Genomic DNA, 24,907 nt, shown 5'->3' with positions numbered 1-24,907 from the left:
TCTTATTCCCACCCCATTTAGTATACTTGGATCTCCTGCAATCACCATCTAAGGGATCGCTCCCTTAATCGTTCTGTATCCCCAGATTCGTTATCCAGCAGCTAGAGATATTTTCAATGTACGAACTTTCACTTTTCTGCCTTAAAATCTCAATGGAATAAACTCCAGATATTTTCAGAAATGGTTTGCCTTCTGCCTACCCTTCCAGCTTCATTTTTTCCCCCCTCTTCTCTCATTTGCTACACTGGTCTGCATTGCTGTAGTTACCTCAAGATCTTCCCATGTTATTTCTTCTGCATAGAATATTCTTCCCACTCTATTTGCCTGGCAATTTCCCTAGTTTAAATGCCAGTTCCTCAGGGGACTTGTAGGACCCCACTCCAATCTAAGTTAGCCCCTGTACCTAAAATACGTTCTTTCAGAGCATTCCTTATAATTTTTAGCAATATGTTTATAAGATTATTCTTTAACATATCTTTCTACTACAAGTGACATTATGATATACCTATTACCAAGCTGAGTGCCTACCTACTCACCTGGATGAATGCCTGCACTAAATTGGGGCTCCATAAATTTATGTTGAAAGAATTTAAAATATTCCAAAGTTATCTTCCATACTGTATCCTCTTTTTGTGGTCTTTCTTCTTGAGGGGCATTTTTGCCAAGTAAAATGGCACAGTTGGGAGGAGATAACTAGTAAAGTGACAGTCCCCTTTATTCAATATTGGGTGAGAGAAAATAGCTAGAGTTGTAAAACTTGCATTCCTTACCATGGTGAAGGGGTGAGAAAATACGCAGAAAAGTAGAGCAGTAAAATGCAGAGGTAATGTGAGCTTACAGAAAAAAATTCAATCAGGAATAGGACTGTCTGGTTTGGAGTTCAACTCTGCCACTGATTTACATGTTTTTGGCAAGTAATTCAGTCCTTTTGTATCTTGGATTTTCTCACCTTTAAAATGTTGTGGCGATTTCATGAGAAAACAAATGTGGAAGCCCTTTGCAAAGTATAAAACGTCTTAAAATGTGAGATGCTCTCCTTATTTTGATTTTCATTTATGAATATAAAGGGATTTTACTTGGAGGTGGTTAAACGAATAATGAATTTAGTTAATCTCAGAGTAAGACTAGCTGTCACTCTCTTTCAGTTTATAAAATTACTATTAAGAAACCACCTAGTGATGATAATATGAAAGTAAATGTAGTGAATTCATGATGGATCTACTTTTTAATTCTTTAGAGGCTTTCCTGATAGTACTACTAATTAAATTTAAATATGTTGTGGTGTCAAGTCTCTTTTTCTAAGAGATTAATCAGAGGTTAATCTCTAAGCTATTTGTAAATTACTATGCCTTTTCATTATGAAGTGTTTACTAGAAATGCTGCTTTAAGAAAAGGGTTATAGATTATAAATGGTTTCATTAAGTATTTTACTTCTGTCATTCTACCAGTTTTATAGTAATACATGACTTTAATGTTCTTTTACTGACAATAGAAATGAGATCTAAGAGATGAAACATTATTTTGAAACAAGGTTAATTTAACTGACCCAGCATAGCTTGGAAGCCGTGCTGCCCATGATCCTTTTATGATTAAGTACTAAAGAAGAATCCGTAATGTGAATATTTTTCTTTTATTTCTTCACCATGGGATTCACACTCCCTGGGATAAAAATATCTTATCCTTTTCAGAGAACATTAGTAGATGTATTAGAAATTTAGCCTCTCAGGGGTGTGCCAGTCAGTTTCATCAACAAACGGGAATTCAAAGCTTTTTAGTAAAACTAATGACTTTATATAATGACAACAAAAACCCCCACACATTTCAAGTTGTGTTTTAAATATCTTTGTGTTCAGACAAATTGATAGCCTAGGGATCAGTATGTGTTAATTTATAGTCCTATAAAAGGCTATGATGTTCATCCCATTTTTAAAACTGCTAAGATGAGCAAGTCTATCTCAATTTTCATAAGGTTTTGTAAACTTCTCTCAGTGCCAAGAAAGCAAGCCACCTGGCAGTTTTTTAAAACAGTGAGCCAGTGCTTAGGAATAGGAACCGTAATTGACTGTTAGTATCTCAACTGAATTTGGCTCAGATTTACAAGGGATATGAGAGCATTTTTATTCTAGTTACACTGCTTATTGTTTCTTATGATTATATTCTCATACTGCAGATTATATTCTCATGAGGCAACCATCCTGGTGGTAATTGAGCAGATTTACTGTATTTTAACGTATTGACAACCATTATTTTTTCCTGAAAGTGTAAAAATGATTCAGAAAAATATTGGCTATTTTAAGCATTAGTTAAATTTATTAGTTAAATTTCATTAGTTAAATTTCCTAAGATTCACAAGTTAAATGTAGAGAGTTAAGTATATTTGGTAGAAGAGTGTTCTAAGTGGCAAAGGTGGACAAAAACCACTTTGTGAATTGGGATTAGTTGAGTTTAGATAAGAAACCTCTGTTAAGGAAGGGACTCTATAGCTATAATTAAAGCAATAAAGAAATGTGGATTAGGAGACAATGAAAGACACTTTTTGGGCACTACAATATGTTTTCCAAAGAAAGACTTGAGCGTGTGTTGAGGACAGAATACAAAGGCAAATTTGGGATCCATATCTGGACATGAAAATAGAGGATTAGGCCAAGGCTACCAGAGAAGAACTTTTAAGGCTACACTTTTTATTTAATGAAAACTGTTGAAATTTTGATAATTAGGATGTGTTCTCTGAAAGATTAGAATTCTTGTAACCTGTATGGAATTCTTACTGAATCCAATTTCTCTGAAGCATATTTAAGTCCTAATTTAATGCAGCAGATTTAAATCTCATTATCAGTGGAGTGCATTTAATTGAAATCAAATTGATTTAAACAACTAGTCAGGAAATCTGAGTTTAATCTCCTTTTCTTCCTCTGGGACCATTCATCTGCTTATCTCTATTCTCAAAGCTTAGAGGTAGCAAAAGTTTGATTCAAAAGGAGATATACTATACATTTTCATTTAAATTGATTGTTTAAGTACTCATGAGGTTAATTTTACAGATAAACTACAAAATTGAATTGTGCTTTGGACATTCTTTTCACCAAGCTAATTAAAGTCAATAATTCTAAAGTGTAAGAGTCTAAAATAATTTCCAAATCAAAGACTTATGGTATTTAGGGGATATTTTGTCATACTGTAATAGAGATGCATTGAGCTGTCCCAAGAATAGTAAATATTTAAAGTTTTGTATTTAACTAAAATAACATTGGTTATTTTAATATTTTAAAATATTATTTTAATAAAATAAGCTAATGTACTTCATGCCTCAAGTAAGTCTTCAAAGATATATATTATCTCTATAAACTGCAACTTTCAGATAACTAATGAGGTAATTATGGAACTAATGCTATGGAAATATCTTTAATATGTTTTCTCATAATATATACTAATATATGTTAAGTTTAAGTAATTTGAGCAAAACAGAGAAAACTAATTTCATAATTCTGCTTCTTTTCCCCTAGAAATAACCACTATTACCAGTTGGAATATATCCTTCCAGATTTGTTATATATAAATGATGAGGTCTCATAATATGTACTCTTTTATATTATCTATTTTTTAAGGACACATATACACACACACATACACACACACAGATTATAAGATTTATAAGATTTAAGATTTATAGATCTATGTCATCCATTATAAGAGCTTCATAGAGTCTTTTTGCATGAATGTACCATAATTTATTTTGCCAGTCCTTACTGGGGATAAGTGTTTAGTTTATTAGTTTATTTCTAATTTTTTTAATATTACTGACAGAGTAGCACTGAACTGCCATGTACTTTTTTTTTTTATGTGGACCATTTTAAAAGTCTTTATTGAATTTGTTACAATATTGCTTTTGTTTTATGTTTTGGTTTTTTGGACGTGAGGCATGTGGGATCTTAGCTCCCTGACCAGGGATCGAACCCATACTGCCTGGCTTGGAAGGCAAAGTCTTAACCACTGGACTGCCAGGGAAGTCCCTGCCATGTACTTATATCTTTGCCCGTTTGTTCAAATATTTCCTTAAGATAAAGTCTCAAAAATGATATTGCTGGATCAAAGTAGACACATCTTTAACATTTTAAAACATATCATCACATTGCCTTCTGAAAAAGTTGTACCATTTTATATTTAACAAAATTCCCATTTCCCCATAACCTCACATTTTTTAACCTTTGATAATTTGATATGCAAAAGTAATAACTTTATTTGTGTGTTTATAGTGCCTATAAGTATTTGTGTTTGAGCATCTTTTCATTAATTTTGAAGTGGTTGTATAATTTTGTGAATTTGTCTTTTCCAAAATTAGTTTGTGAACACTTTTTATAAATCAAGAAATATATATCAAATATTTTTCAGTTTGAGATTTTTTTAAAAATTTGGACAAAGTTTTAATGTGCTCATTTCCATCAGGCTTTTCCTCTATGGCTTGTGGCCTTGATTTATTTGTTAAGAAGAGATCTTCCCCACCCCAAAACTATAGAAATATATGGTTACATTTTTTCTAGTACTTCCATGCTTTGTTTCATCTTTAATCCATCTAAAATAATTTTTTGGCCTGGCATGAAACAGAAATCTACTTATATTTTTTGTTCAAATGAATAGTGAATTTTTCAGCACTAATAATTGAATAATATATTGTTTCCTTCATTATTTGAAATGCCACTTCCACCCCACCCCTTGAAACAATCCCACCAGGCTTTTCATCAGAATTTTATTGTATTTGTCTACCGCTTAGTGGAGAATTTGAGTTTTACCAATATTATCTTTCCAGCAACTTTTATGTTTTCATTTACTTGATCCTTCTTTTTCAACTTTAAATGAAATAAAATTCTATATATAATTTTTGCACATATCTTGTTAAGTTTATTCTTGGCTTGTTTACAATATCTGTTGTTAATTTGAATGTGTTCCTCTCACTTCTACCCATCCCTGCCATTACATTTAGAAGATTATTGTATAAGACAGCTATTAATTTTTTTACATTAATATTTTATTTTGCCACCATCAGTTTTATTATTTCTAATAATTTTCAGTTGATCATTTTGAATTTTCTAGGTAAATAATTATCTTCTCCGCAACTAGTCATGATCTTTCACCTTCTTTACAATATTTTATGCTTAATTTCTTATCCTTGCCTTATTGCTTTGGCTTAAGTACCCAGAATTATGTTAAAATATAGAGTAATATAGTAGCCTTTTGTTTCCATTTTTCATTTTAATGAGAATTCTCCTAAATCTTTACCAGTTTGTATGATGTTTCCTTTAGGATTCTGAAATAGGATTTTGATCATGTGAAGGAAGTTATCTTCTTTTCTCAGTTTAGTGAGAGTTTTCTTTGGAATTAATGTTTATTGCCTTTGAGGAATTTATAGGTAGGATCATATTGTTTTTCTCTTTTAATCTATTTATTTATTGAATTACATTGATGGCTTGCTTAATGTTGATACATTCTTATATCCCTGGAATAAACCTGACTTTTTGAAAAATTGATTACTCTTTTAATATATTGCCATATTTTACTTATATTAATAAATAAGATGGATCTATAATTCACTGCTTTGGAGTTTTATGCTTTTCAAAGTGCTTTAGCATGCTTTATTTCCTTTGATCCTTGAGATAGCTGTATGAATTAGGCAGAAATTATTACATTATTCTGATAAATAAGAACAATAGATATAGACCTTTTTGCCTGTCACAAAGTCATACAGGTAGGTGGTGATCGTGACACTAAAATCCATTAGCCCCCAACCCAAATGCTGTGGGGAGAAGAAATTTAATTATTTCAGTAATTTCTATAAGTAAGGTGTTTATGGACTTTGAGTTTTATTATCTCAAATAAAAACAGTCCTTACATACTTTGCTTTTACGTTTTTCTAAATTCAGACAATAGATTTGTTTCTGCTTTAACCAGGGAGCCATCACCCTAAATGAGGCTCTGTGCTGAGAATACACATTCTCTGAGTTCTGCCATCTGTTTGTTGTACGTGGACAGATGCCGATACTCAGTTAAAGAGAGGTAATACAGTAAGGATTAAAGTGTTAGTTGCTACTAACCCATTCCAGAAGTTATGGATAAAACTTGAAACCTTTAATCAGATTCATCTTGATTTTCAAGTCAAGTTAGCTATTTGAGTCAAAGATTTTACATCTCTATGGTAACAAGTACTGAAGCCACATATTCTATTATTATCATAAGAGAAAAAAAATATTAAGGATGTGTTTTTACATTGCATTGGGTCAGAGAATTGATGTTCTATTTTATATGTGATTCAGGGATCTACCTTATACAAAGTTTAGAGATTGCTCTTAGGGATCTATTACAGAAGAAATATTCAACTGGGAAGCTTAAAATAACAAGTATAAATTTTAGAATCTGTAAAACTTAATGCAAATGCAAGAAATGGTCCATTAGTTATGATATACATTTATTTATTAAATAGTAGACTAGACTTCCCTGAGTGTAGAGAAAAATGGATTTAGACTACAAATGAATTGTATTTTAGGTTTCAATAGAATTATACTTTTATAAAATTGACATTTAATCTTCATGTCCTGAGTCACACACATTTACAAGATGTTTTTATAAAGTAAATTTATTGTTTTTAAATCTCTTGTAAGATTTTTTTCTCTTAATGAGAAACCTAAACATGTTTATTTCTATATAGTACAATGGCACTGATTCTATCTTTAAGAAATACCACTGATAGTTATATATTTTATATTTACTCCAATTGGAATTTATAAATGATGTATATAGTCTGAAATCTTGTCCCTAACAAATGTTGCACAGAAAATCATGAATTCCTGGAATTTGACCATTTTTCAAATTCTATTTCATTAATTCATCTTTATGCTCTGTAGCAAGGCTGACTATAACCTTATTTCCACTTAAGCTAATATAACTCTGAATGATTTTCTTTTTTAAAATTGAGATTTAATTGACACATAACATGGTATTTGTTTTAGGTGTACAACATAATGATCTGATATATTTATATATTGTGACAGAATTACCAGAATAAGTTTAGTTAACATCTATCAGCACACATATTTAAAATTTGTTTTTCTTGTGATGAGAACTTTTAAGATCTACTCTCCTAGAAACTTTCAAATTCTACATGATTTTATTTTTATAAATCACATCTGTTTCTGAAACTCAGCTCCAATAACACCCTATGATAACAAATGGTAGAACTCACATAGTGTTGAAACATATTGGGCATTTCCTTTTCAGTTTTAAATATGTTTTATGCAAATCTAGATGACTGGAGAATACGTTTAAATTCCAAAGTGACTGAAATCAATGTAAATAATATGTTGGTGCCTCATATTTGACGGTAAATATTACCATTAAAAATTGAAAAGTCAAAATGAAGCAGAAACTATTCTGTGAACTGGTTATTTAGCACACAAAGGAAAATGCAAACATTTTTCAGGAACATTTTTGACATGAACTATATTTAATAATGTTCCATTCCTATTGATATTTTAATTTTTCAGATAATGTAGTTTAAGTAAATGTGCAACATTAGTTGGAATGAAAAAAATTATGCATAGGTTTAAACGCCTCCCTAATCATATATCAATTTCTGATGGATGCCCTAATTAAGTGTTAATTATACAGTTATACCTACGAAATAACTAGGGCATTCTATTTAATCTCTACAACAATACACTGAAAGAGATGTGTTAGCAAGATAGGTATTAAAAACATACATTGGGACTTCCCTGACAGTCCAGTGGTTAAGACTTTATCTTCCAATGCATGGGGTGTGGGTTCGATCCTTGGTCGGGGAGCTGAGATCCCACATGCCTCACCGCCAAAAAGCCAAAACATAAAATGGAAGCAATATTGTAACAAATTCAATAAAGACTTTAAAAATGGTCTACATCAAAAAAAAAATCTTAAAAAAATAAAAGCATACATTTACATATTCTTCATTACAGACTTTCTTTTTATAGGGACCATGACATGTTGCCTTCTATAAAGAGCACCTCTGATTAATCCTCACACCAGAAACAACAAAGTAGGCTCTGGCATAAGTTCAGCCAGGATTCCTGAGCCTGCTGTGTAGGGAGTCTTGTGATGAAGGACAGAATCATATCTCAGTCTCCAGGCCCACTTGGTTCTTGGCACCTCTGCTGAGAGTTGCACAGGCTACTGATAAATTTTAAATGTAGTGTTTTTGAGTGTGAGGTGGACATCTGTCTTAGAGGAATAGGATTGATAGCAGCATGTCATTCTTCAGAAGCCACTGAATAATTGTCAGATGACCTTTATTTGTGTCCACTTCATTTTGTTCATATTGGTGCTGCTAAGACACAGTACTGTAACATATTCTCCTGGGACTTACGATAAGCAAAACCATGCATTTCATGTAGCAACTGGATTAGTTGAAAACATCATGTTTTTGACTAGAAAAATGGGAGTGTTGATGTACCTTGTACCACTACTGTATACAAAGTAGTGGACTGTGAAGGATGCAAGAGGAGATTGGTGAGATTTAAGTGAGAAACAAGCCTTTCCCAAGAAGGCAGTTGACACTATAAAGGAACATCTATGCTCGTGGACTTGCGGGGAAATAAGAGTTGAAAATAGAAAGTCCATCAGTTAGTGAGGTTTCACAATAAACAATAGCAGGGTTTGTGCCCTCATTCTGTGGGCAAAACAGAAACGGCAAGAATCAATGGCACAGTAGAATGATCGGACGTCTGGAGACACGGGCTTCCAAAGTCAATATCGACCTGGTTTCCTCTGTGGCCAGATCTCCTCACCTATATGGACTTAATTTCTGTACAGGTGAAAAAAATTCCAAACAGGTGAATAGTCTTTGATTTTACCTATGAGCGTTGATCTGCAATGACAGGTCAGAGATTTTTCATTAGGTTTATGATGTTGCCTCTTGAATGAATCACAGGGGTGAAGGTATATAGAAAAAAGTTCAAGCAGTGGTAATTCTTCACCTTTAGTCCACTGTTATTGAACAAACATCATAAATAACATTGAAAATATATAAATCAGGATATAGCGTTCCTAAAATTGTGAGCCAGAAAGGATACTTTGGTATGATTTACTGTTATTGTTACCATTCCTTTGAGTTGGTTTCTTCCCAGTTGTGTTAAAAATTTCAAACCAAAGCCTTTTTAGCCTGTGCCACTCATTATGCTCTAGAGAATAAAGAAGCCTCTTGTTGCAAAATGAAACTGATAGAATGTGCCTCTTTAATCTTGATTTTGCTATTCCAGTTATTTTAGGAGGCATTATAAAAACGTTAACCTATTGAAAATCCAGTACTATTGTGGTTAATAATGTGCTTTGCAGTCTATTAGCAGTTACTATGAGAACCTGGCAACAGGACTTTGGTGTGACTAAACCCACTGATGTCATCTTCTGGGTTCCTGCAGCAAACTCTTACTAGCCACACTGTTAGTGGCAAGGTCTTTCTAGAACATCTGAGAATAATGGAGTCACAGGTAGGGCTATGTAATTTAAGATTTTTTCTCATGGTATAAAATTATAGTGTAGCTCCATGTGAAAATGATATTTGTTTTCTTGTTAAATGGCAATAATTTAAAAATTATTTTAACTAAGACCTTTATAGATTTTGAACATTTCAAAGCTTAATTTTTTTCTTGTCCAATTTTAAGTATCTAGATAAATGCCCTAGTGGTAAAGCTGTAACTTAACTGTACTTAATTACCAGTACTCCCTTTTAAATATCACCTCACCAGCTCTTGTGCCCCTTTGTGGTTTTGGTTCTCAAACATCCTCAATGTTATTTAAAGCTGTTTTTAATGATTTAGAAGCATGCGTTATATGCTTTGTTTGATTTATTAAATTTGAAGATTTTGTCATTATTCTACTTACAAATTTCATCAGTTATAAAAACCTGTGTGTGATGGAAAGAAAGCATTCATCCCAGGTGCCATTAGTGTTGGGATTAATAATTTTTAAAGCACTAATCACTGGGATGGTGTCTAGCACATAGTATGTGTTCAGTTAATCTTTGCATAAGTGAATGCTGTATTTTGAACTAATGCAGGGAACATGCATGATGAGAATTATACTTGCAGAAAAACCCTAACTGGGTAGAAACCATACAGCAGAAGAACTTGAGATAACCACTTTTATTTAGAGTAATGTCTTAATGAATTCTAATGAGTGAATGATTGCAGTGAGATATAGCACAGCAGAAAGCTTCCTCCGTTAAACAAAACAAATCAAAGGTACTAAGAACCCACGCTGAAATAGACTCTTTCTACGTTTTATTCCATCTTTGCCTTTAGAAAATCAACAATTTTTGTTTTCAAGTGAGGAGGGTCATTTAAGAGATGTCATTTAAAAGAATGTTTAGAGGGTCTCCGGCTTCCTATAATTCAGTGAATTTCATAACACAGCCACGGTATGTACACAGTGGAGTAGGTTTCCTAAAGGGGATGGCTTTAATGCATTTTATTAAATGGATCACCTTTTATAAATTAAATGTAATGTTAAATACAGTCATAAAACTTAATTTGGCGAGAGATATGTGCGTGAATAACTTCACACATTGCCTTTAATGAATCCTCTTGAATTATAAGATGGTGTAGAGAATGAACACTTACTTTATGGATAAGAAAATTCAGCTTCTTACCAACTAGGCTTAGTGAGAGCCACCAGGGAGAGAGCCCATGGTTCACAGAGCTTGGGTCAGGCTTCAGCCACTTCTCAGCAATGCCCATCAGGACCTCCACCCCCACTGTCCCACACAGTGACATCAGGTGGGTCACATGGTGCTCATCATAAATAAGTGACATCACCTGTTTGTGACTTTGCATTAAGTAATTTGAGTTTACTGTGAGAGAATAACTTTGGAAATTTCAATGTGAAAAAAATGGTGTAATCCTACAGTTGCAACCTTCCCTTACTTGAAACTTGAAGGCAACAGATGTAGTGACGATACCACCATCCCCAACTCCTGGAGTTTTGTGGGAAGAGTTAGGCCTTGTGTCGGGGGCTGGGTTTTTTCCAGAGTGCCTAACTGCCAGGTACGGTTGTGGATTTGGGCATAGACGCATTGGACACAATACTTTAAATATAGGTATATGTGACACACATTATGCACATCTAATAGATACATTAGACTTGGATTCCATTCCTTGAGCTATCACCAATATAAGTCAATAAAGCCAGCATTGCGAGGGTAGCCTTCTCTTGGCCTATCACTCTCAGTCTCTGCCTGTTGTTTCCTTCTCATCTGGGGCCTCTCTACCCCTCACTTATTATACTGTAGTTATCTTGACCATCTTTCCCACCAAAGGACTTTTGTACCTGCTCTTCCGCTTTCCTGGAACCCTTTGCTCTCAACTCTTTTCAGGCTGCAGTTTGGCTCTCACCCCTGTCACCATCCTCACCATTTTGAAGGCAACATAAGACATTCTCTTATTAAAGTTCCCAGTAAATATCTTGATGACTGAATCCAGTAAGCCACTTTAACATCTTATTTTCTAACACTTGCTCCTTCAAATCTGTTCCTTGGTTCCTGTGAGATTCACGCCCCTGGTTCTCTTACCCCTTAGCCTTTTTTTCCCTTTAGGTCTTCTCCTCTGCCCAGCCTCTTCACCTAGGTGGCCCATACTCATCTATAATCCACCATAACCCGAAGTAAACCTACTTCATTTTCAACTTTACCTCTCCTTGTATTTCCTCTCTTTTAGCAATATTTCCATTCACATCTCATTCAAACCAGAAACCTAGGAGTCATCCTAGACTGAATCAAGAACTTCTGATCTTACCTCCAATTTCTTGATACTTCACACTTCTCACCCTTCCTTTTATTAGCTATTTACCTCAGGCCATCACCATCTCTTTCCTTTGGTGCTGCTTACCTACTGCACCATCTTCAGTTTTGTCCATATCACATCCTTCTAGTGCGCATCCAAAGTGATCTATTTAAGATAAAAGTCAGACTTTATCAGTTTCTTCAAAACTCTTAAATGTGCTAGTTCTTAGCATGAAGTAGGTACCTATCATTGTTTGTTGAATGAATGAATGAAGAATGGAGACCAAAGGCCTCTCAGCATCCACTGTTGGGGCTCATTTGGGTCCTAGATTATATTGTCTACAATCCTTTGAAGGTTTCATGTATCAACTAAACCTTTTCTGAATTTTGCTTGGAAGTTCATAAAACCAGAATGAATATTATTAGTATAGAGTTATAGTTCATAGGTTGTCTATAAGAAAAAGATAGGCTCCTTATGGTGAAAATAAGATTTATGTGCTATATTTTTGCTTGCCTTTTAGTTATAGTCTATTAAATTTTTATGTGGAGACTTTCTTAAGAGAACTATTCAAAAATAAATGTTTCCCCCCCCTCTTTTACTAAAAAAGAAAAGCAAATGTCACTTTAGTGTATCTGCATTTCTGTAGCTAGATTTCTGTATTATGAAATAAGTTTCTTTCTAATCACAGTTTTACACCTGGTGTTTTGATTGCCATTCTTAACGTTTTTGTAAATTTGTTCTGTTTTAACAAAGAATCGTCATTCAGTTAATAACAACTTACCAAAAAAAAAAAAAAAAACCACCATGGAAGGAATACATTACATTACAATTAGATGTTTAAACATGCTTATCAGGTCAGAGGTAGGGAAACCTGGGTATGTTTCCTTTACTCTTAAGGTTTTGTACAGTGCTTCAATATGTTCTTTTTTTGTGGTAAAATAGGCATAACATAAAGTTTACCATTTTAACCATTTTTAAGTGTATAGTTCTATGGCATTGGGTACATTCACATTTTTGTGCTGCTTTAGTACACTTTTTTTGAAATTATTATATTGAAATAATTCATTATTGAGACTCAAAACTGTGCTTTCATTGAATAAGCAGAGTTCTCGCTGGGGCTTATGAGTGTGTTCTGATGAAAAATGATTTTGTTTGCTGAGTTTTGTTAAGAAACTTGCAGCATATCTTATCTTGTTAGGCTCAGAGAGCAAATGCCAATGGGAACCTATGGAAACAGGTTTATTAATTCGATTTATCTGAACATTTTCCCCCAAATTTAGTTTAATAAAACATGTTTAGGGAGCTATAAAGCCTTTACTCTTGTGTGGGAATCTCATGTGATCATGACTGGTACCCTACTCCTAATAGTGTATAAGCAACAGTATTGTAGAAAATAATGAAAAATTAAAAAAAAAACTAGAACAACATTTGACCATTTTCCCCTAATATTTTGAAATTATTCTTAAGATTAGACATCAACCCTTATATCATGAGGTTAGATAGAAATTATCTTTGATATGCATATATTAGAAACAGTGTTCATAGACAAATCAATGTCTTGTACTGTTTTAATAAAAGACTGAAACATTTGTCTGTTGCTTTGCCAGTTTATGAGACTCTTCTTGATTCTGATGATTAAATCCTTCATGTAGAGTATTGATTAATTTAAGAAGACAGTAGATCCAAATGTAAGGTCTTATCTGGAAATGTTCAGAGAACACATAAACACAGTTTGGTTTATTTATTATATAACTTGATTAAATGTGATCCCTTCTTGTGAAATTATAATTTGGAAACTTAAACACAAAATGTTAGGAGATAGAAAAAATTGAGCTCAACGCCTGACGAATTTTTGGACCCCACTAGAATAGGCTAAGCTTTAATTTAGGGGATAGAGGCATCACAATGTGCTGTTCATACTTTTTATTTTGTAAGCTGCTCTAAGAAAAAATTTGGAGGGGAGGAGGAATTTGTACTCTAGCCTCTTCTTTTCATTCCAGAGTGAGGAAATTTAGCTTTGAAATAAATGTCAAGTTCTCATACCTTATAATAATCTCCTTATAATAATGACCTTATGGTCATTGGAGTCAATTCCATCATCTCATGAGCTAGAAACTGGCAAGAGCACACCGGAACTAAAAACAAACTTTGGTTTCTCTTGGAAAGTGCCAGAAGTACCTGTCTTCCTAATATATAGATAACTGCAATGGATTTGCTCTTATTTCATCATCAAATTTTTTTTGGTGTGTTTATCAACAGGAAGATCTATAACCAGTACTTTAATTTTCTTCAGTTGGAGATACATCCAGTCTGTTTATTAGAATAGTACTCCTTTCCCACCATCAATCTGCTAAGATCATCTTGAGGGAACTACAGAGGGGTGTAGGGCTCAGCAAAGAGGCCTTGGTGGTGAAGAAGCTCAGAAAGAGATTTGGAGTAGCCCGTCGTCCCCATCCACTCTAACACAGTTTCCATCTCCCCTTCTGCCAACTTTTCAGAGCTAATGCATAGCTTCACCATTGAAAGAACGGACGTAGAGAAACATCAGAGTCCTGAAACTTTTCCGGCATATTTTGAATATAAATAATCTTGGCTGTAGTCAACAGCAAACTATTTGTTCATATGTACTATGGCTCTCTCTATATATTATATATATAAAGTATATATATTTGCTCATTTGGGGGCTTGTAATAACTCTGGATTTTGTCCTCTGTGAGACGACAACCTAAAGATTGTTATCTTTTCCACTGGTTCCGAGTTTTAAAGCATTTTAGGTTAAGTTTTATAATCATGTAAAAGTTGCATGTCAAGGCAAGAAATAAGCATTACAAGGCAGGTGGATTCTTTTGTAGGGTAGATATAAAACATTTATTTCTTTTTTTTTTTTTTTTTTTGAATTTTTGAACTTTATTTTATTTATTTTTTATACAGCAGGTTCTCATTAGTCATCCATTTTATCCATATTAGTGTATACATGTCAATCCCAATCTCCCAGTTTATCCCACCACCACCCCCACCCCGCCACTTACCCCTCTTGGTGTCCATACGTTTGTTCTCTACATCTGTGTCTCTATTTCTGCCCTGCAAACCGGTTCATCTGTACCATTTTTCTAGGTTCCTCATATATGCATTAATATACAATATTTGTTTTTCTCTTTCTGGCTTACTTCACTCTGTATGACAGTCTCTAGATCCATCCACGTCTCTACAGATGACCCAATTTTGTTCCTTTTTATGGCTGAGTAATATTCCACTGTATATATGTACCACAACTATTTTATCCATTCGTCTGTCGATGGGCATTTAGGTTGTTTCCATGACCTGGCTACTGTACATAGTGCTGCAATGAACATTAGGGTGCATGTGTTTTTTGAATTATGGTTTTATCTGGGTATATACCCAGTAGTGGGATTGCTGGGTCATATGGTAGTTCTATTTTTAGTTTTTTAAGAAACCTCCATACTGTTCTCCATAGTGACTGTATCAATTTACATTCAACATTTATTTCTTGAAGACTTATCTTACTAGGAGAGAAAGTCTTGATATGAGGCAATATCACCACAAAGAAGAGAGGCTTATGAGAGAAAGCTATTCTGACAGCAGTAGTTTTGCTCTCAAAAAATAGTGGCTGAAGTCAAGATTGGCACTTAGACCATGGAGAAGGATGGTATAATACCATGCATAGGGTAGAGGAAATATATACATGCATTCGGAGGAACACTGATTTCCCATTTAAGCTTTGTTAGAAACTATTAGAGGTTTTATAATTCTGTTGACAGTCATCTTATTTGGAATATGATCTGCTTATATAAAAATAATATTTAATGTGAAAGCTCTCAATACTTAAAAGTCTAGTGAAATAGTAGCTTTAAAAGCTGAGTCACAGTCTAATTTACCATCACAATTCACAGTTTCCTTCAGTATTTTACTTGTTAGATTAATCCCATCTCAGCAATACCTTTAGGTTCTTGCCTTGATGATGTGGAAAAATACACACAAACATCTGATATTTCTGAGCATGTGGGCTGTGACAAATTTAAATGTGTTCTAATAGTGCATCTGCATATAAACAGCTGAAGATTTATGGTTGTTTTTTAACTTAAAGATGAGGAAATTGACCACTGTGGGATAATTAAAAATAACAACTCTCTGGGAAAGCAGGGGCTAAGTTCTTAAATGCCAGGGCACCAAGAGACAATATCCTCTAATCTAAATTGAGTAATTTATATCTTTGTCACTTGAGGATCAGACATATATTTGAGTTAATGAATCACCCCACCTACATCCCATAACTAAAGCAAATTTTGTTTCTTTTTCACAGGCAAGGTTTTAGTCAATTGAATAATAAATCATCCTGCCTTTTTCTGAATCATAAGATAGGGAGACTCTTACAGGCAAGACCACAATTAAATGATACCCTAGAAGAGAGATTCTAACCTGTTTTAAAAGAATGCCTGAAGGAAACAGCCTAGATTACTTTGGCTACACTTTTCAGTGTTTAAAATAGTAATATCATGTGGCTGTTTTTAAACATTTTCAGTTTTTCACTGAAGATCTGTCTTAAATGCTCATAGGTCAGGAATGAATCAACTCTGGATAACCCCCAATATCCTGGTCGGTGCCTACTGAAAGCCCTACAGAGACCAGGTGTATGATGAAATGTTCCTCTCCCTTCAAAAAGATTAACCTTACAAAGAATATTCATGAACATTTTCTCTTTTGAGTCTCACAGTAATGCTCTATTATATATAATGATTATTAGTTCCTACTTAAAAGCAGACATTAAGATTCAGAGAGGCTAAGTAACTTACCCAAGGTCACTAGTGAGTGGAGTAATACCAACTGGAGACTAGTTATTTCTACCCTAAGGACCATGCCCTTTGCTCTCTATACTTTGCTGTCTCTTTGATATGCTTTATAAAATTGGGCACTTTAAACATGCACTAAGGTACTTTTGGGAAATTTGTTCCTGGGAGAATTATCTGAATTGATAATATGATTGGGAGCATTGTTAATTTGAGTCTATGGTCTGAACAGAAGAAGGTATAAAGAAAAATCCAGTTTTAAGTGGCATTGTTCAGCTATTCAGTGCAAATGAATTGGGAGTGAGAGACACAGTGGATGGTCCAGGGCTAAGATGAAATACATCGTCTTATGATTATGAGTGTCCAGAGGACTGGACCTGAAATTTAGAAAAGACAATAGGTGAAAAGACCTAGACACGCCCAAGATGGAAATAGCCACAAGAAATTCACCTGCTTAAAATACACTAATCTGCGCAGATGAAGTTTGATGCCCTGTTGTTCAGGGAAGGGCTAAGTGGGCTGAGGAAATTGGGACTCTGTGAGACTAAGATACAAGGACACTTACAGAAATGGGTAAAAGGTAAGATGCAAGTGTTCCCTGTGAAATCTTATGGCAAAAGGCTTTGAAATTTAATTCACATTGGAAGAACCTCAAAAATTAGTTGAGCCATTCATATTTCTGTTTGGTTTTACACAGTGGCTGCTAATAGCATTATACTGAAATGTAGGTGTGAATCTCATAATGTTCATTTATTTTTATTTTTTTATTGAAATATAGTTGATTTACAATGTTGTCTTAGTTTCTGGTGTACAGAAAAGTGATTCAGATATATATTACATATATTATTATATATATATTCTTTTTCATAATGATTTATTACAGGAGATTGAATATAGTTCCCTGTGCTATACAGTAGGACCTTGTTGTTTATCTATTTTGTATATGGTAGTTTGTATCTGTTAATCCCAAACTCTTAATTTATCCCTCTCCCATTCCCTTTCCCCTTTGGTAATCATAAGTTTGTTTTCTACATCTGTGAATCTGTTTCTGTTTTGTAAATAGGTTCATTTGTATCATATTTTAGATTCCACATATAAGGCGTATCATATGGTATTTGTCTTTCTCTTTCTGACTTACTTCACTTAGTATGATAATCTCTAGGTCCATCCATGTTGCTACAAATGGCATCATTTCATTCTTTTTTATGGCTGAGTAATATTCCATTGTATATATATCACATCTTCTGTTTATGGACACTTAGGTTGCTACTGTGTCTTGGCCATTGTAAATAGTGCTGCTATGAACACTGGGGTGCATGTATCTTTTCAAATTAGAGTTTTCATCTTTTGCTGGATCCTGTGGCAACTCTATCATAAATGTTCATTTACATTGTTTACCTGTGTCTGAAAAATTGCTCAGGTGAGAGTCCTTTGTCTATTGTTAGCTCTCAATCTGACTTTCAAGTTGCCTTTATTCTTCAAAATAATTTGAGGAAAAAAAGTGATTTTTTTTTTTAGTTAAGCTATATTGTAAGCCCTTTTTGATGTAATGCATGTTAAGGTAAAAATCTTTTATCTGAACTAATTTTAAGTATAAAAATTAAACTGTTGCAAAGTGTAAATGAGAAAAACTTTTTAAAGAAATCCAGCTTTATTTCTTCCGTATATCTATAGGGACATGAGCAAGGTTGTCAAAATACCAAGAGGTAGAGGATCTTAGGAAATCTACTTTAATGAACAAATAAGAGTGATTTGTAGTTCACTTCATACTTGATTTTATTTCAAAGAACACACAGGTGTTGGAAAAATAAGTTTTTCTCCTGAACTTAATAATATCAATTTTCTTGGCAATTTCTCTTTTCTGAAACAGTGAAAAAGTAAAATTTAGGCTAGCTCCTGTCCAAATAATCATAATAGCTGAATGGAGTCTGAGGCACTCGTAGAGTGTTACTGAATTTGTCTATTTTCTTAAGGAAATTGACTCATTATTTTCAAATTGCTTTACAGGATCCTGCAAACCAAAAATGTGGTGGAAGAAAGAAAACCGTGTCTTTCAGCAGCATGCCATCTGAAAAGAAAATCAGTAGTGCGAGCGACTGCATCAGCTTCATGCAAGCTGGCTGTGAACTGAAGAAAGTACGGCCAAATTCTCGCATTTACAACCGTTTTTTCACTCTGGACACAGACCTCCAAGCTCTTCGCTGGGAACCTTCCAAGAAAGACCTTGAGAAAGCTAAGCTTGATATTTCTGCCATAAAAGAGATCCGACTGGGGAAGAACACAGAAACATTTAGAAACAATGGCCTTGCTGACCAGATTTGTGAGGACTGTGCCTTTTCCATACTCCACGGGGAAAACTATGAGTCTCTGGACCTAGTTGCCAATTCAGCAGATGTAGCAAACATCTGGGTGTCAGGGTTACGGTATCTGGTTTCTCGAAGTAAGCAACCCCTTGATTTTATGGAGGGCAACCAGAACACACCAAGGTTTATGTGGCTGAAAAAGGTGTTTGAAGCAGCAGATATCGATGGAAATGGGATTATGTTGGAAGACACCTCTGTAGAGTTAATAAAACAACTCAACCCTACCCTGAAGGAATCCAAGATCAGGTTGAAGTTTAAAGAAATCCAGAAGAGCAAAGAAAAGCTAACCACCCGAGTGACCGAAGAGGAGTTCTGTGAAGCTTTTTGTGAACTTTGCACCAGGCCAGAAGTGTATTTCTTACTTGTACAGATATCTAAAAACAAAGAGTATTTGGATGCCAATGATCTCATGCTTTTTTTAGAAGCTGAGCAAGGAGTCACCCATATCACCGAGGACATGTGCTTGGACATCATTCGGAGATATGAGCTTTCTGAAGAGGGACGTCAGAAAGGGTTTCTTGCAATTGATGGCTTTACCCAGTATTTGCTGTCACCAGAATGTGACATTTTTGATCCTGAACAAAAAAAGGTTGCCCAAGATATGACCCAGCCATTATCTCACTATTACATCAACGCCTCTCACAACACCTATCTCATAGAAGACCAGTTCAGGGGGCCGGCTGACATTAACGGGTATGTTAGAGCTTTGAAAATGGGCTGTCGAAGCATTGAACTTGATGTAAATGATGGTTCAGACAATGAACCAATCCTTTGTAATCGAAATAACATGACAACACACCTTTCCTTTCGAAGCGTCATAGAGGTGATAAATAAATTTGCCTTTGTGGCTTCTGAGTACCCACTCATTCTTTGCTTGGGGAATCACTGCTCCCTACCCCAGCAGAAGGTAATGGTTCAACAGATGAAAAAGGTCTTTGGCAGTAAACTCTATACTGAAGCACCTTTGCCGTCGGAATCCTACCTCCCATCACCAGAAAAATTAAAAAGAATGATCATTGTGAAAGGAAAGAAATTGCCTTCTGATCCAGATGTTTTAGAAGGAGAAGTTACAGACGAAGATGAAGAAGCTGAAATGTCTCGAAGGATGTCAGTAGATTACAATGGTGAGCAGAAACAAATCTTGCTGTGTAGGGAGCTCTCTGACTTGGTGTCTATCTGTAAATCTGTTCAGTACAGGGATTTTGAACTATCTATGAAAAGCCAAAACTATTGGGAGATTTGTTCATTTAGCGAAACAGAGGCCAGCCGAATTGCAAATGAATACCCAGAGGATTTTGTAAATTATAATAAGAAGTTCTTATCACGCATCTATCCAAATGCCATGAGAATCGATTCCAGTAACTTGAATCCACAGGACTTTTGGAATTGTGGCTGTCAGATTGTGGCAATGAATTTCCAGACGCCGGGTCCAATGATGGACCTTCACACAGGCTGGTTTCTTCAAAATGGAGGATGTGGTTATGTTCTAAGGCCGTCTATCATGCGAGATGAAGTTTCTTACTTCAGTGCAAATACAAAGGGCATTGTACCTGGGGTGTCTCCTCTAGTGCTTCATATTAAGATCATCAGTGGTCAGAACTTCCCAAAGCCCAAGGGAGCTTGTGCCAAAGGGGATGTCATAGATCCCTACGTGTGTATAGAGATACATGGAATTCCGGCCGACTGTTCAGAACAAAGAACTAAAACTGTACAGCAAAACAGTGATAATCCTATTTTTGATGAGACATTTGAGTTTCAAGTGAACCTGCCTGAGCTGGCCATGATCCGTTTTGTGGTTCTCGATGACGACTACATTGGGGATGAATTTATAGGGCAATATACAATACCGTTTGAATGTTTGCAGCCTGGATATCGGCATGTTCCCCTCCGCTCCTTTGTGGGTGACATCATGGAGCACGTGACTCTTTTTGTCCACATAGCAATAACTAATAGAAGTGGAGGAGGAAAGCCACAGAAGCGCAGCCTTTCAGTGAGAATGGGGAAGAAAGTTCGGGAGTATACCATGCTCAGGAATATCGGTCTTAAAACAATAGATGACATCTTTAAGCTAGCAGTTCATCCCTTACGAGAAGCCATAGATATGAGAGAAAATATGCAGGTAGGAAAAATCCCATACTGTCCTCCCTTACCCCTGAGTCTTCTGACCCCTCGCTCACCAGTGAACATTGTGTTTTACTAATGATCTGATTCCTCAAAAAATTATCACAGAGGATGTGTAACCCCATGTACTGCTGAATTGCCTGTGATAAAACAGATATTTGAAAAATAATTTATTGGGGTATAGTTGATTTACAATGTTGTGTTAGTTTCTGCTGTACAGCAAAGTGAATCTGTTATACATATACATATATCCACTCTTTTTTAGATTCTTTTCCCATACAGGCCATTACAGAGTATTAAATCGAGTTCCCTGTGCTATACAGTAGGTCCTTATAAGTTATTTATTTTATATATAGTAGTGTGTATGTGTCAATCCCAATCTTCCAATTTATCCCTCCCCCCCCACCCAGTAACCGTAAGTTTATTTTCTATATATGTAACTCTATTTCTGTAAAACAGATATATTTTATGTTTCTAATGGTGAATGCTGTGTTAAATCTGGCCTGAAATCTGGCCTGAACTAAGCCAGCTAATGGAGTATAAATGTAGCAAAACGCTTTATATGTCCATTAAATGTTCCTAGTACAAAACTAAATTGATATATGGGAATGTGTATATGAAACAGCGTGAAAAGAATAGAATATAAAATATTATATGTGCATGTAACATACAAAATTTTATATATACAAACACATGCATACTAATTATAAGTATACATGTAAAATATTTGCAGATAAGAACACAGAAGGGTATTTGAAGTCATATAAAACAAATGTAATGCCTATTAGATGATGTCTTAGTTGTTTGTGTACAACAATAATAAATTACCCTCCACGAAACAAAGAAGACTAATAAACAAACAACATTCAGCACTTGAACTGGTTGAAAACTATTTAGTCTTCTCTTAGAAATGTGCTTTAATTGAAAGGACATGGATTCTGGACTAAACTCTATCCCTGTGTGATCTTGAGCAAATTATTTCAGATATCTGGCCATCAGTTTTCTCCTCATAAGGTAAGAAAAATAGTAATAATTACATCACAGGATTATTATGAGAATTAAATGAGAGTGTATGTAAATTACCCAGCCTTAGCATGTAGGAATTCAGTGTCAGTTTTCTTGCCTTCATTAATGCTTATAATCAGAGATGGCTGCAAACTTTTTTCTTCAAGACTATTTAATATGCTTATTCTAGGCTCATGTTACTAAGAAACAATCAAACGGCAAATGCTTGCTTAGTTCCTGCAATGTGCAAGAAGATGTTGTTTGGCAGAAGCAGTAGGAGTCTATGTATGAGAGCAAAACAGGAGAGGAATATTTTTCAATGTACTTTATCTGTTCCTTTAACTAACATTTTTATAGTAACCTTCACCAAGAATCCCTACATTCAAAATAGAAAACAAGCGAAGAGGTTAAGTAATTTTCCCAATATTGCATTTAATAAATAGGAATATTGAGCTTTAAATCCAGAATTAACCACCACCAAAACCCAATGATCATTCATGGTTTTTAGTCATGTGATGCTGAACGCCAAACCATGACTTGGTGAAAACTTTATTTTTACATTATTTCACAGAGGAATCCTGGAATGGGTTTAAAATCAATTTTAAATCACCAAAATGGTAGAAAATACTATATTATATAAACCACATACAAATACTTAGATTGTAAATGTATAACTTGTGGTGGGTTGCCTTGGCTGCTGTTTTAAAATTAGGCTCCAAATGTCAGCATTATCTACCTGACTTTTTCTGACATAATTCTATAACTATTATAAACCCCTATGTTAGATTAGTTATAAGTCATTTCTACACCTGACTTTATATATTAGAAGTAGATTTTATGTAGTTCTATATAATTCTTGGAATATGTCCTTTGCATGTATTACGTGTTTAAAATACATAATAAGGAGAGTTGGCTATAGATAAAATTTTTCCAGTTAGTACTGATAATTTATCTCACCTCAGATTTCTTTTGGTTTGGGATTATTTAGAGCCTAAGTACTAGAAAAATGAATACCATCATTGTCACTAAATTCATGAGACACACATTAGGTTAGGTATTGTTCGTTGTTAGTAGGCATAATTTCTATTTCAAATGAATCTTTTAAACGCCTGTCACATGGACAAATGTAGCTTTACGTGAAATGTGTTTTATTACGTGTGTCTGTCAGGTGCATTTCTGGTGAGATGACAAAGGAATACCACTGATGGTTATGTGAAAGGAGTATGATGAGTAATAGCAGTCTTCTACCTTGAGGGGAAAAACTCAAAGAAGATGCACTCCAATGTACAACCACTGACATGCTTTTATGATTATCATGATACAAATTTAACAAGATATTCATGTTATCAAATATAACAAGATATTCATGATATTCAAATATTAATTTGTGTGCATTGTCCAGAACACTTCAGATATTCCAGAATATTCCACAGCCCTGCTTTGAAAAGCACTATGTAGCCTTGGGTCATAATCTGCTTTGCTTTGTGGCATATTTGTGGCAGTTGTTAAAAGCTGAGAAAGATGAAGTGTAGTTGTGAATTAGCTCTGCGTGTTATCTCCATGCGTATCTCAACATTTTTGGTTGGTTATAATCCAGTTTGCTTCAAATTTCATAGTACTTAAGGGTATACTTTTAATGAATATACTTTTGTGTAAACCTAGAAGTGCTGGGGGGGGATGTATCATGTGGTCAGAAGTGTAATTCCATGTTTTCTTCCCCACAGAACGCCATAGTGTCTGTTAAAGAACTGTGCGGACTCCCTCCAATTGCCAGTCTGAAGCAGTGCCTGTTGACCCTGTCCTCTCGGCTCATCACCAGTGACAATACTCCTTCCGTCTCTCTTGTGATGAAAGACAACTTTCCTCATCTGGAGCCTCTGGGGGCAATTCCCGATGTGCAGAAAAAGATGCTGGCTGCCTATGATCTGGTAGGAAATTGTTACTCTCTATTTTTTCTCTGTGTTGGCAGGAAATCATATGGCAGGGGCTCTTTTGTGGAACTCCAGTGAATAACACAGAGTGACTGCCTTTAAAACCTCAACTGGGAGTGGCAGGCAGAGCTGGCCCACTCAGCCCCACCTAAGCCCCAGTGGAGACCTCTGAGGCAATGCTTTGAACCTAGAGCTCCACAGATTAAAACTGGAAAATCTCTGCTTTAGCAAGCAATGAATTATTGATTAAGTCCTCAAAACTATACACAATTTCTCATCATCTAAATGACTTTAGCCTGCAATGTAACCATTTAATTGCATACCTATAGGAAGTAAAATTATGCCTCAGTACGGCCTTATGATGGTTGAGACAAACTATTTCTCTGGAATTTATATTTCTAAGCTAATACTGTTATCTGATTTTTCTGAATATATAATGGAATTTAAATAGCAAATAAATTTAAGAATAACTGTATTTCTGCATATCCTAATTCCATAAAAAAATTAGGACCAAATGAAAAATTGGAAAATTTGTGACATGTGTGCCAGGTAAAGTGTAAATAACCTTAAAATAGAAAGAGCACTTAAAAATCAATGAGAAAAAAAATGAGGAAAAAAATCTTAATCTACATCAGTCAGGATTAAGTTCAGCTTCATGAAACTAAAAATGCAAACTAATCATGGCTTAAAAATACAAAGTTTTATTTTCTCACATAAAAATCTGGAAACCAGCCCTGCAGGGTGGCACTTACATAAAATTCTTAAGAACCTAGGCTCCCTCTAGCTTTCTGCTCCACCATCTCTAGCACATCCTCATGGTCCAAAATGGCTGTTGAAGCTCCAACCATAATACCTGCATTCTAACCATCAGGAATGATGAAGAGGAA

At 34.8% G+C, this 24,907-nt stretch overlaps 1 protein-coding gene across 1 annotated transcript in view; it reads left to right on the top strand.

Annotated features, from left to right (window-relative positions):
* The first annotated feature begins 18,607 nt into the window (after positions 1–18,607).
* The window catches only part of PLCL1 (phospholipase C like 1 (inactive)), a 71,423-nt gene continuing 65,123 nt past the window's right edge, over positions 18,608–24,907 (top strand). The window contains exons 1-2 of the mRNA XM_060016359.1: positions 18,608–21,082; positions 23,814–24,017. Of these exons, the coding sequence (XP_059872342.1) occupies positions 18,662–21,082; positions 23,814–24,017 (2,625 nt within the window). The 5' untranslated portion in view covers positions 18,608–18,661. The remainder of the gene's footprint in view (positions 21,083–23,813; positions 24,018–24,907) is intronic.

The sequence above is a fragment of the Delphinus delphis genome, chromosome 7 (assembly GCF_949987515.2).
Source record: "Delphinus delphis chromosome 7, mDelDel1.2, whole genome shotgun sequence".
In the NCBI taxonomy this organism is placed as follows: Eukaryota; Metazoa; Chordata; class Mammalia; order Artiodactyla; family Delphinidae; genus Delphinus; species Delphinus delphis.
This window is presented reverse-complemented; position numbering and strand designations above follow the sequence as displayed.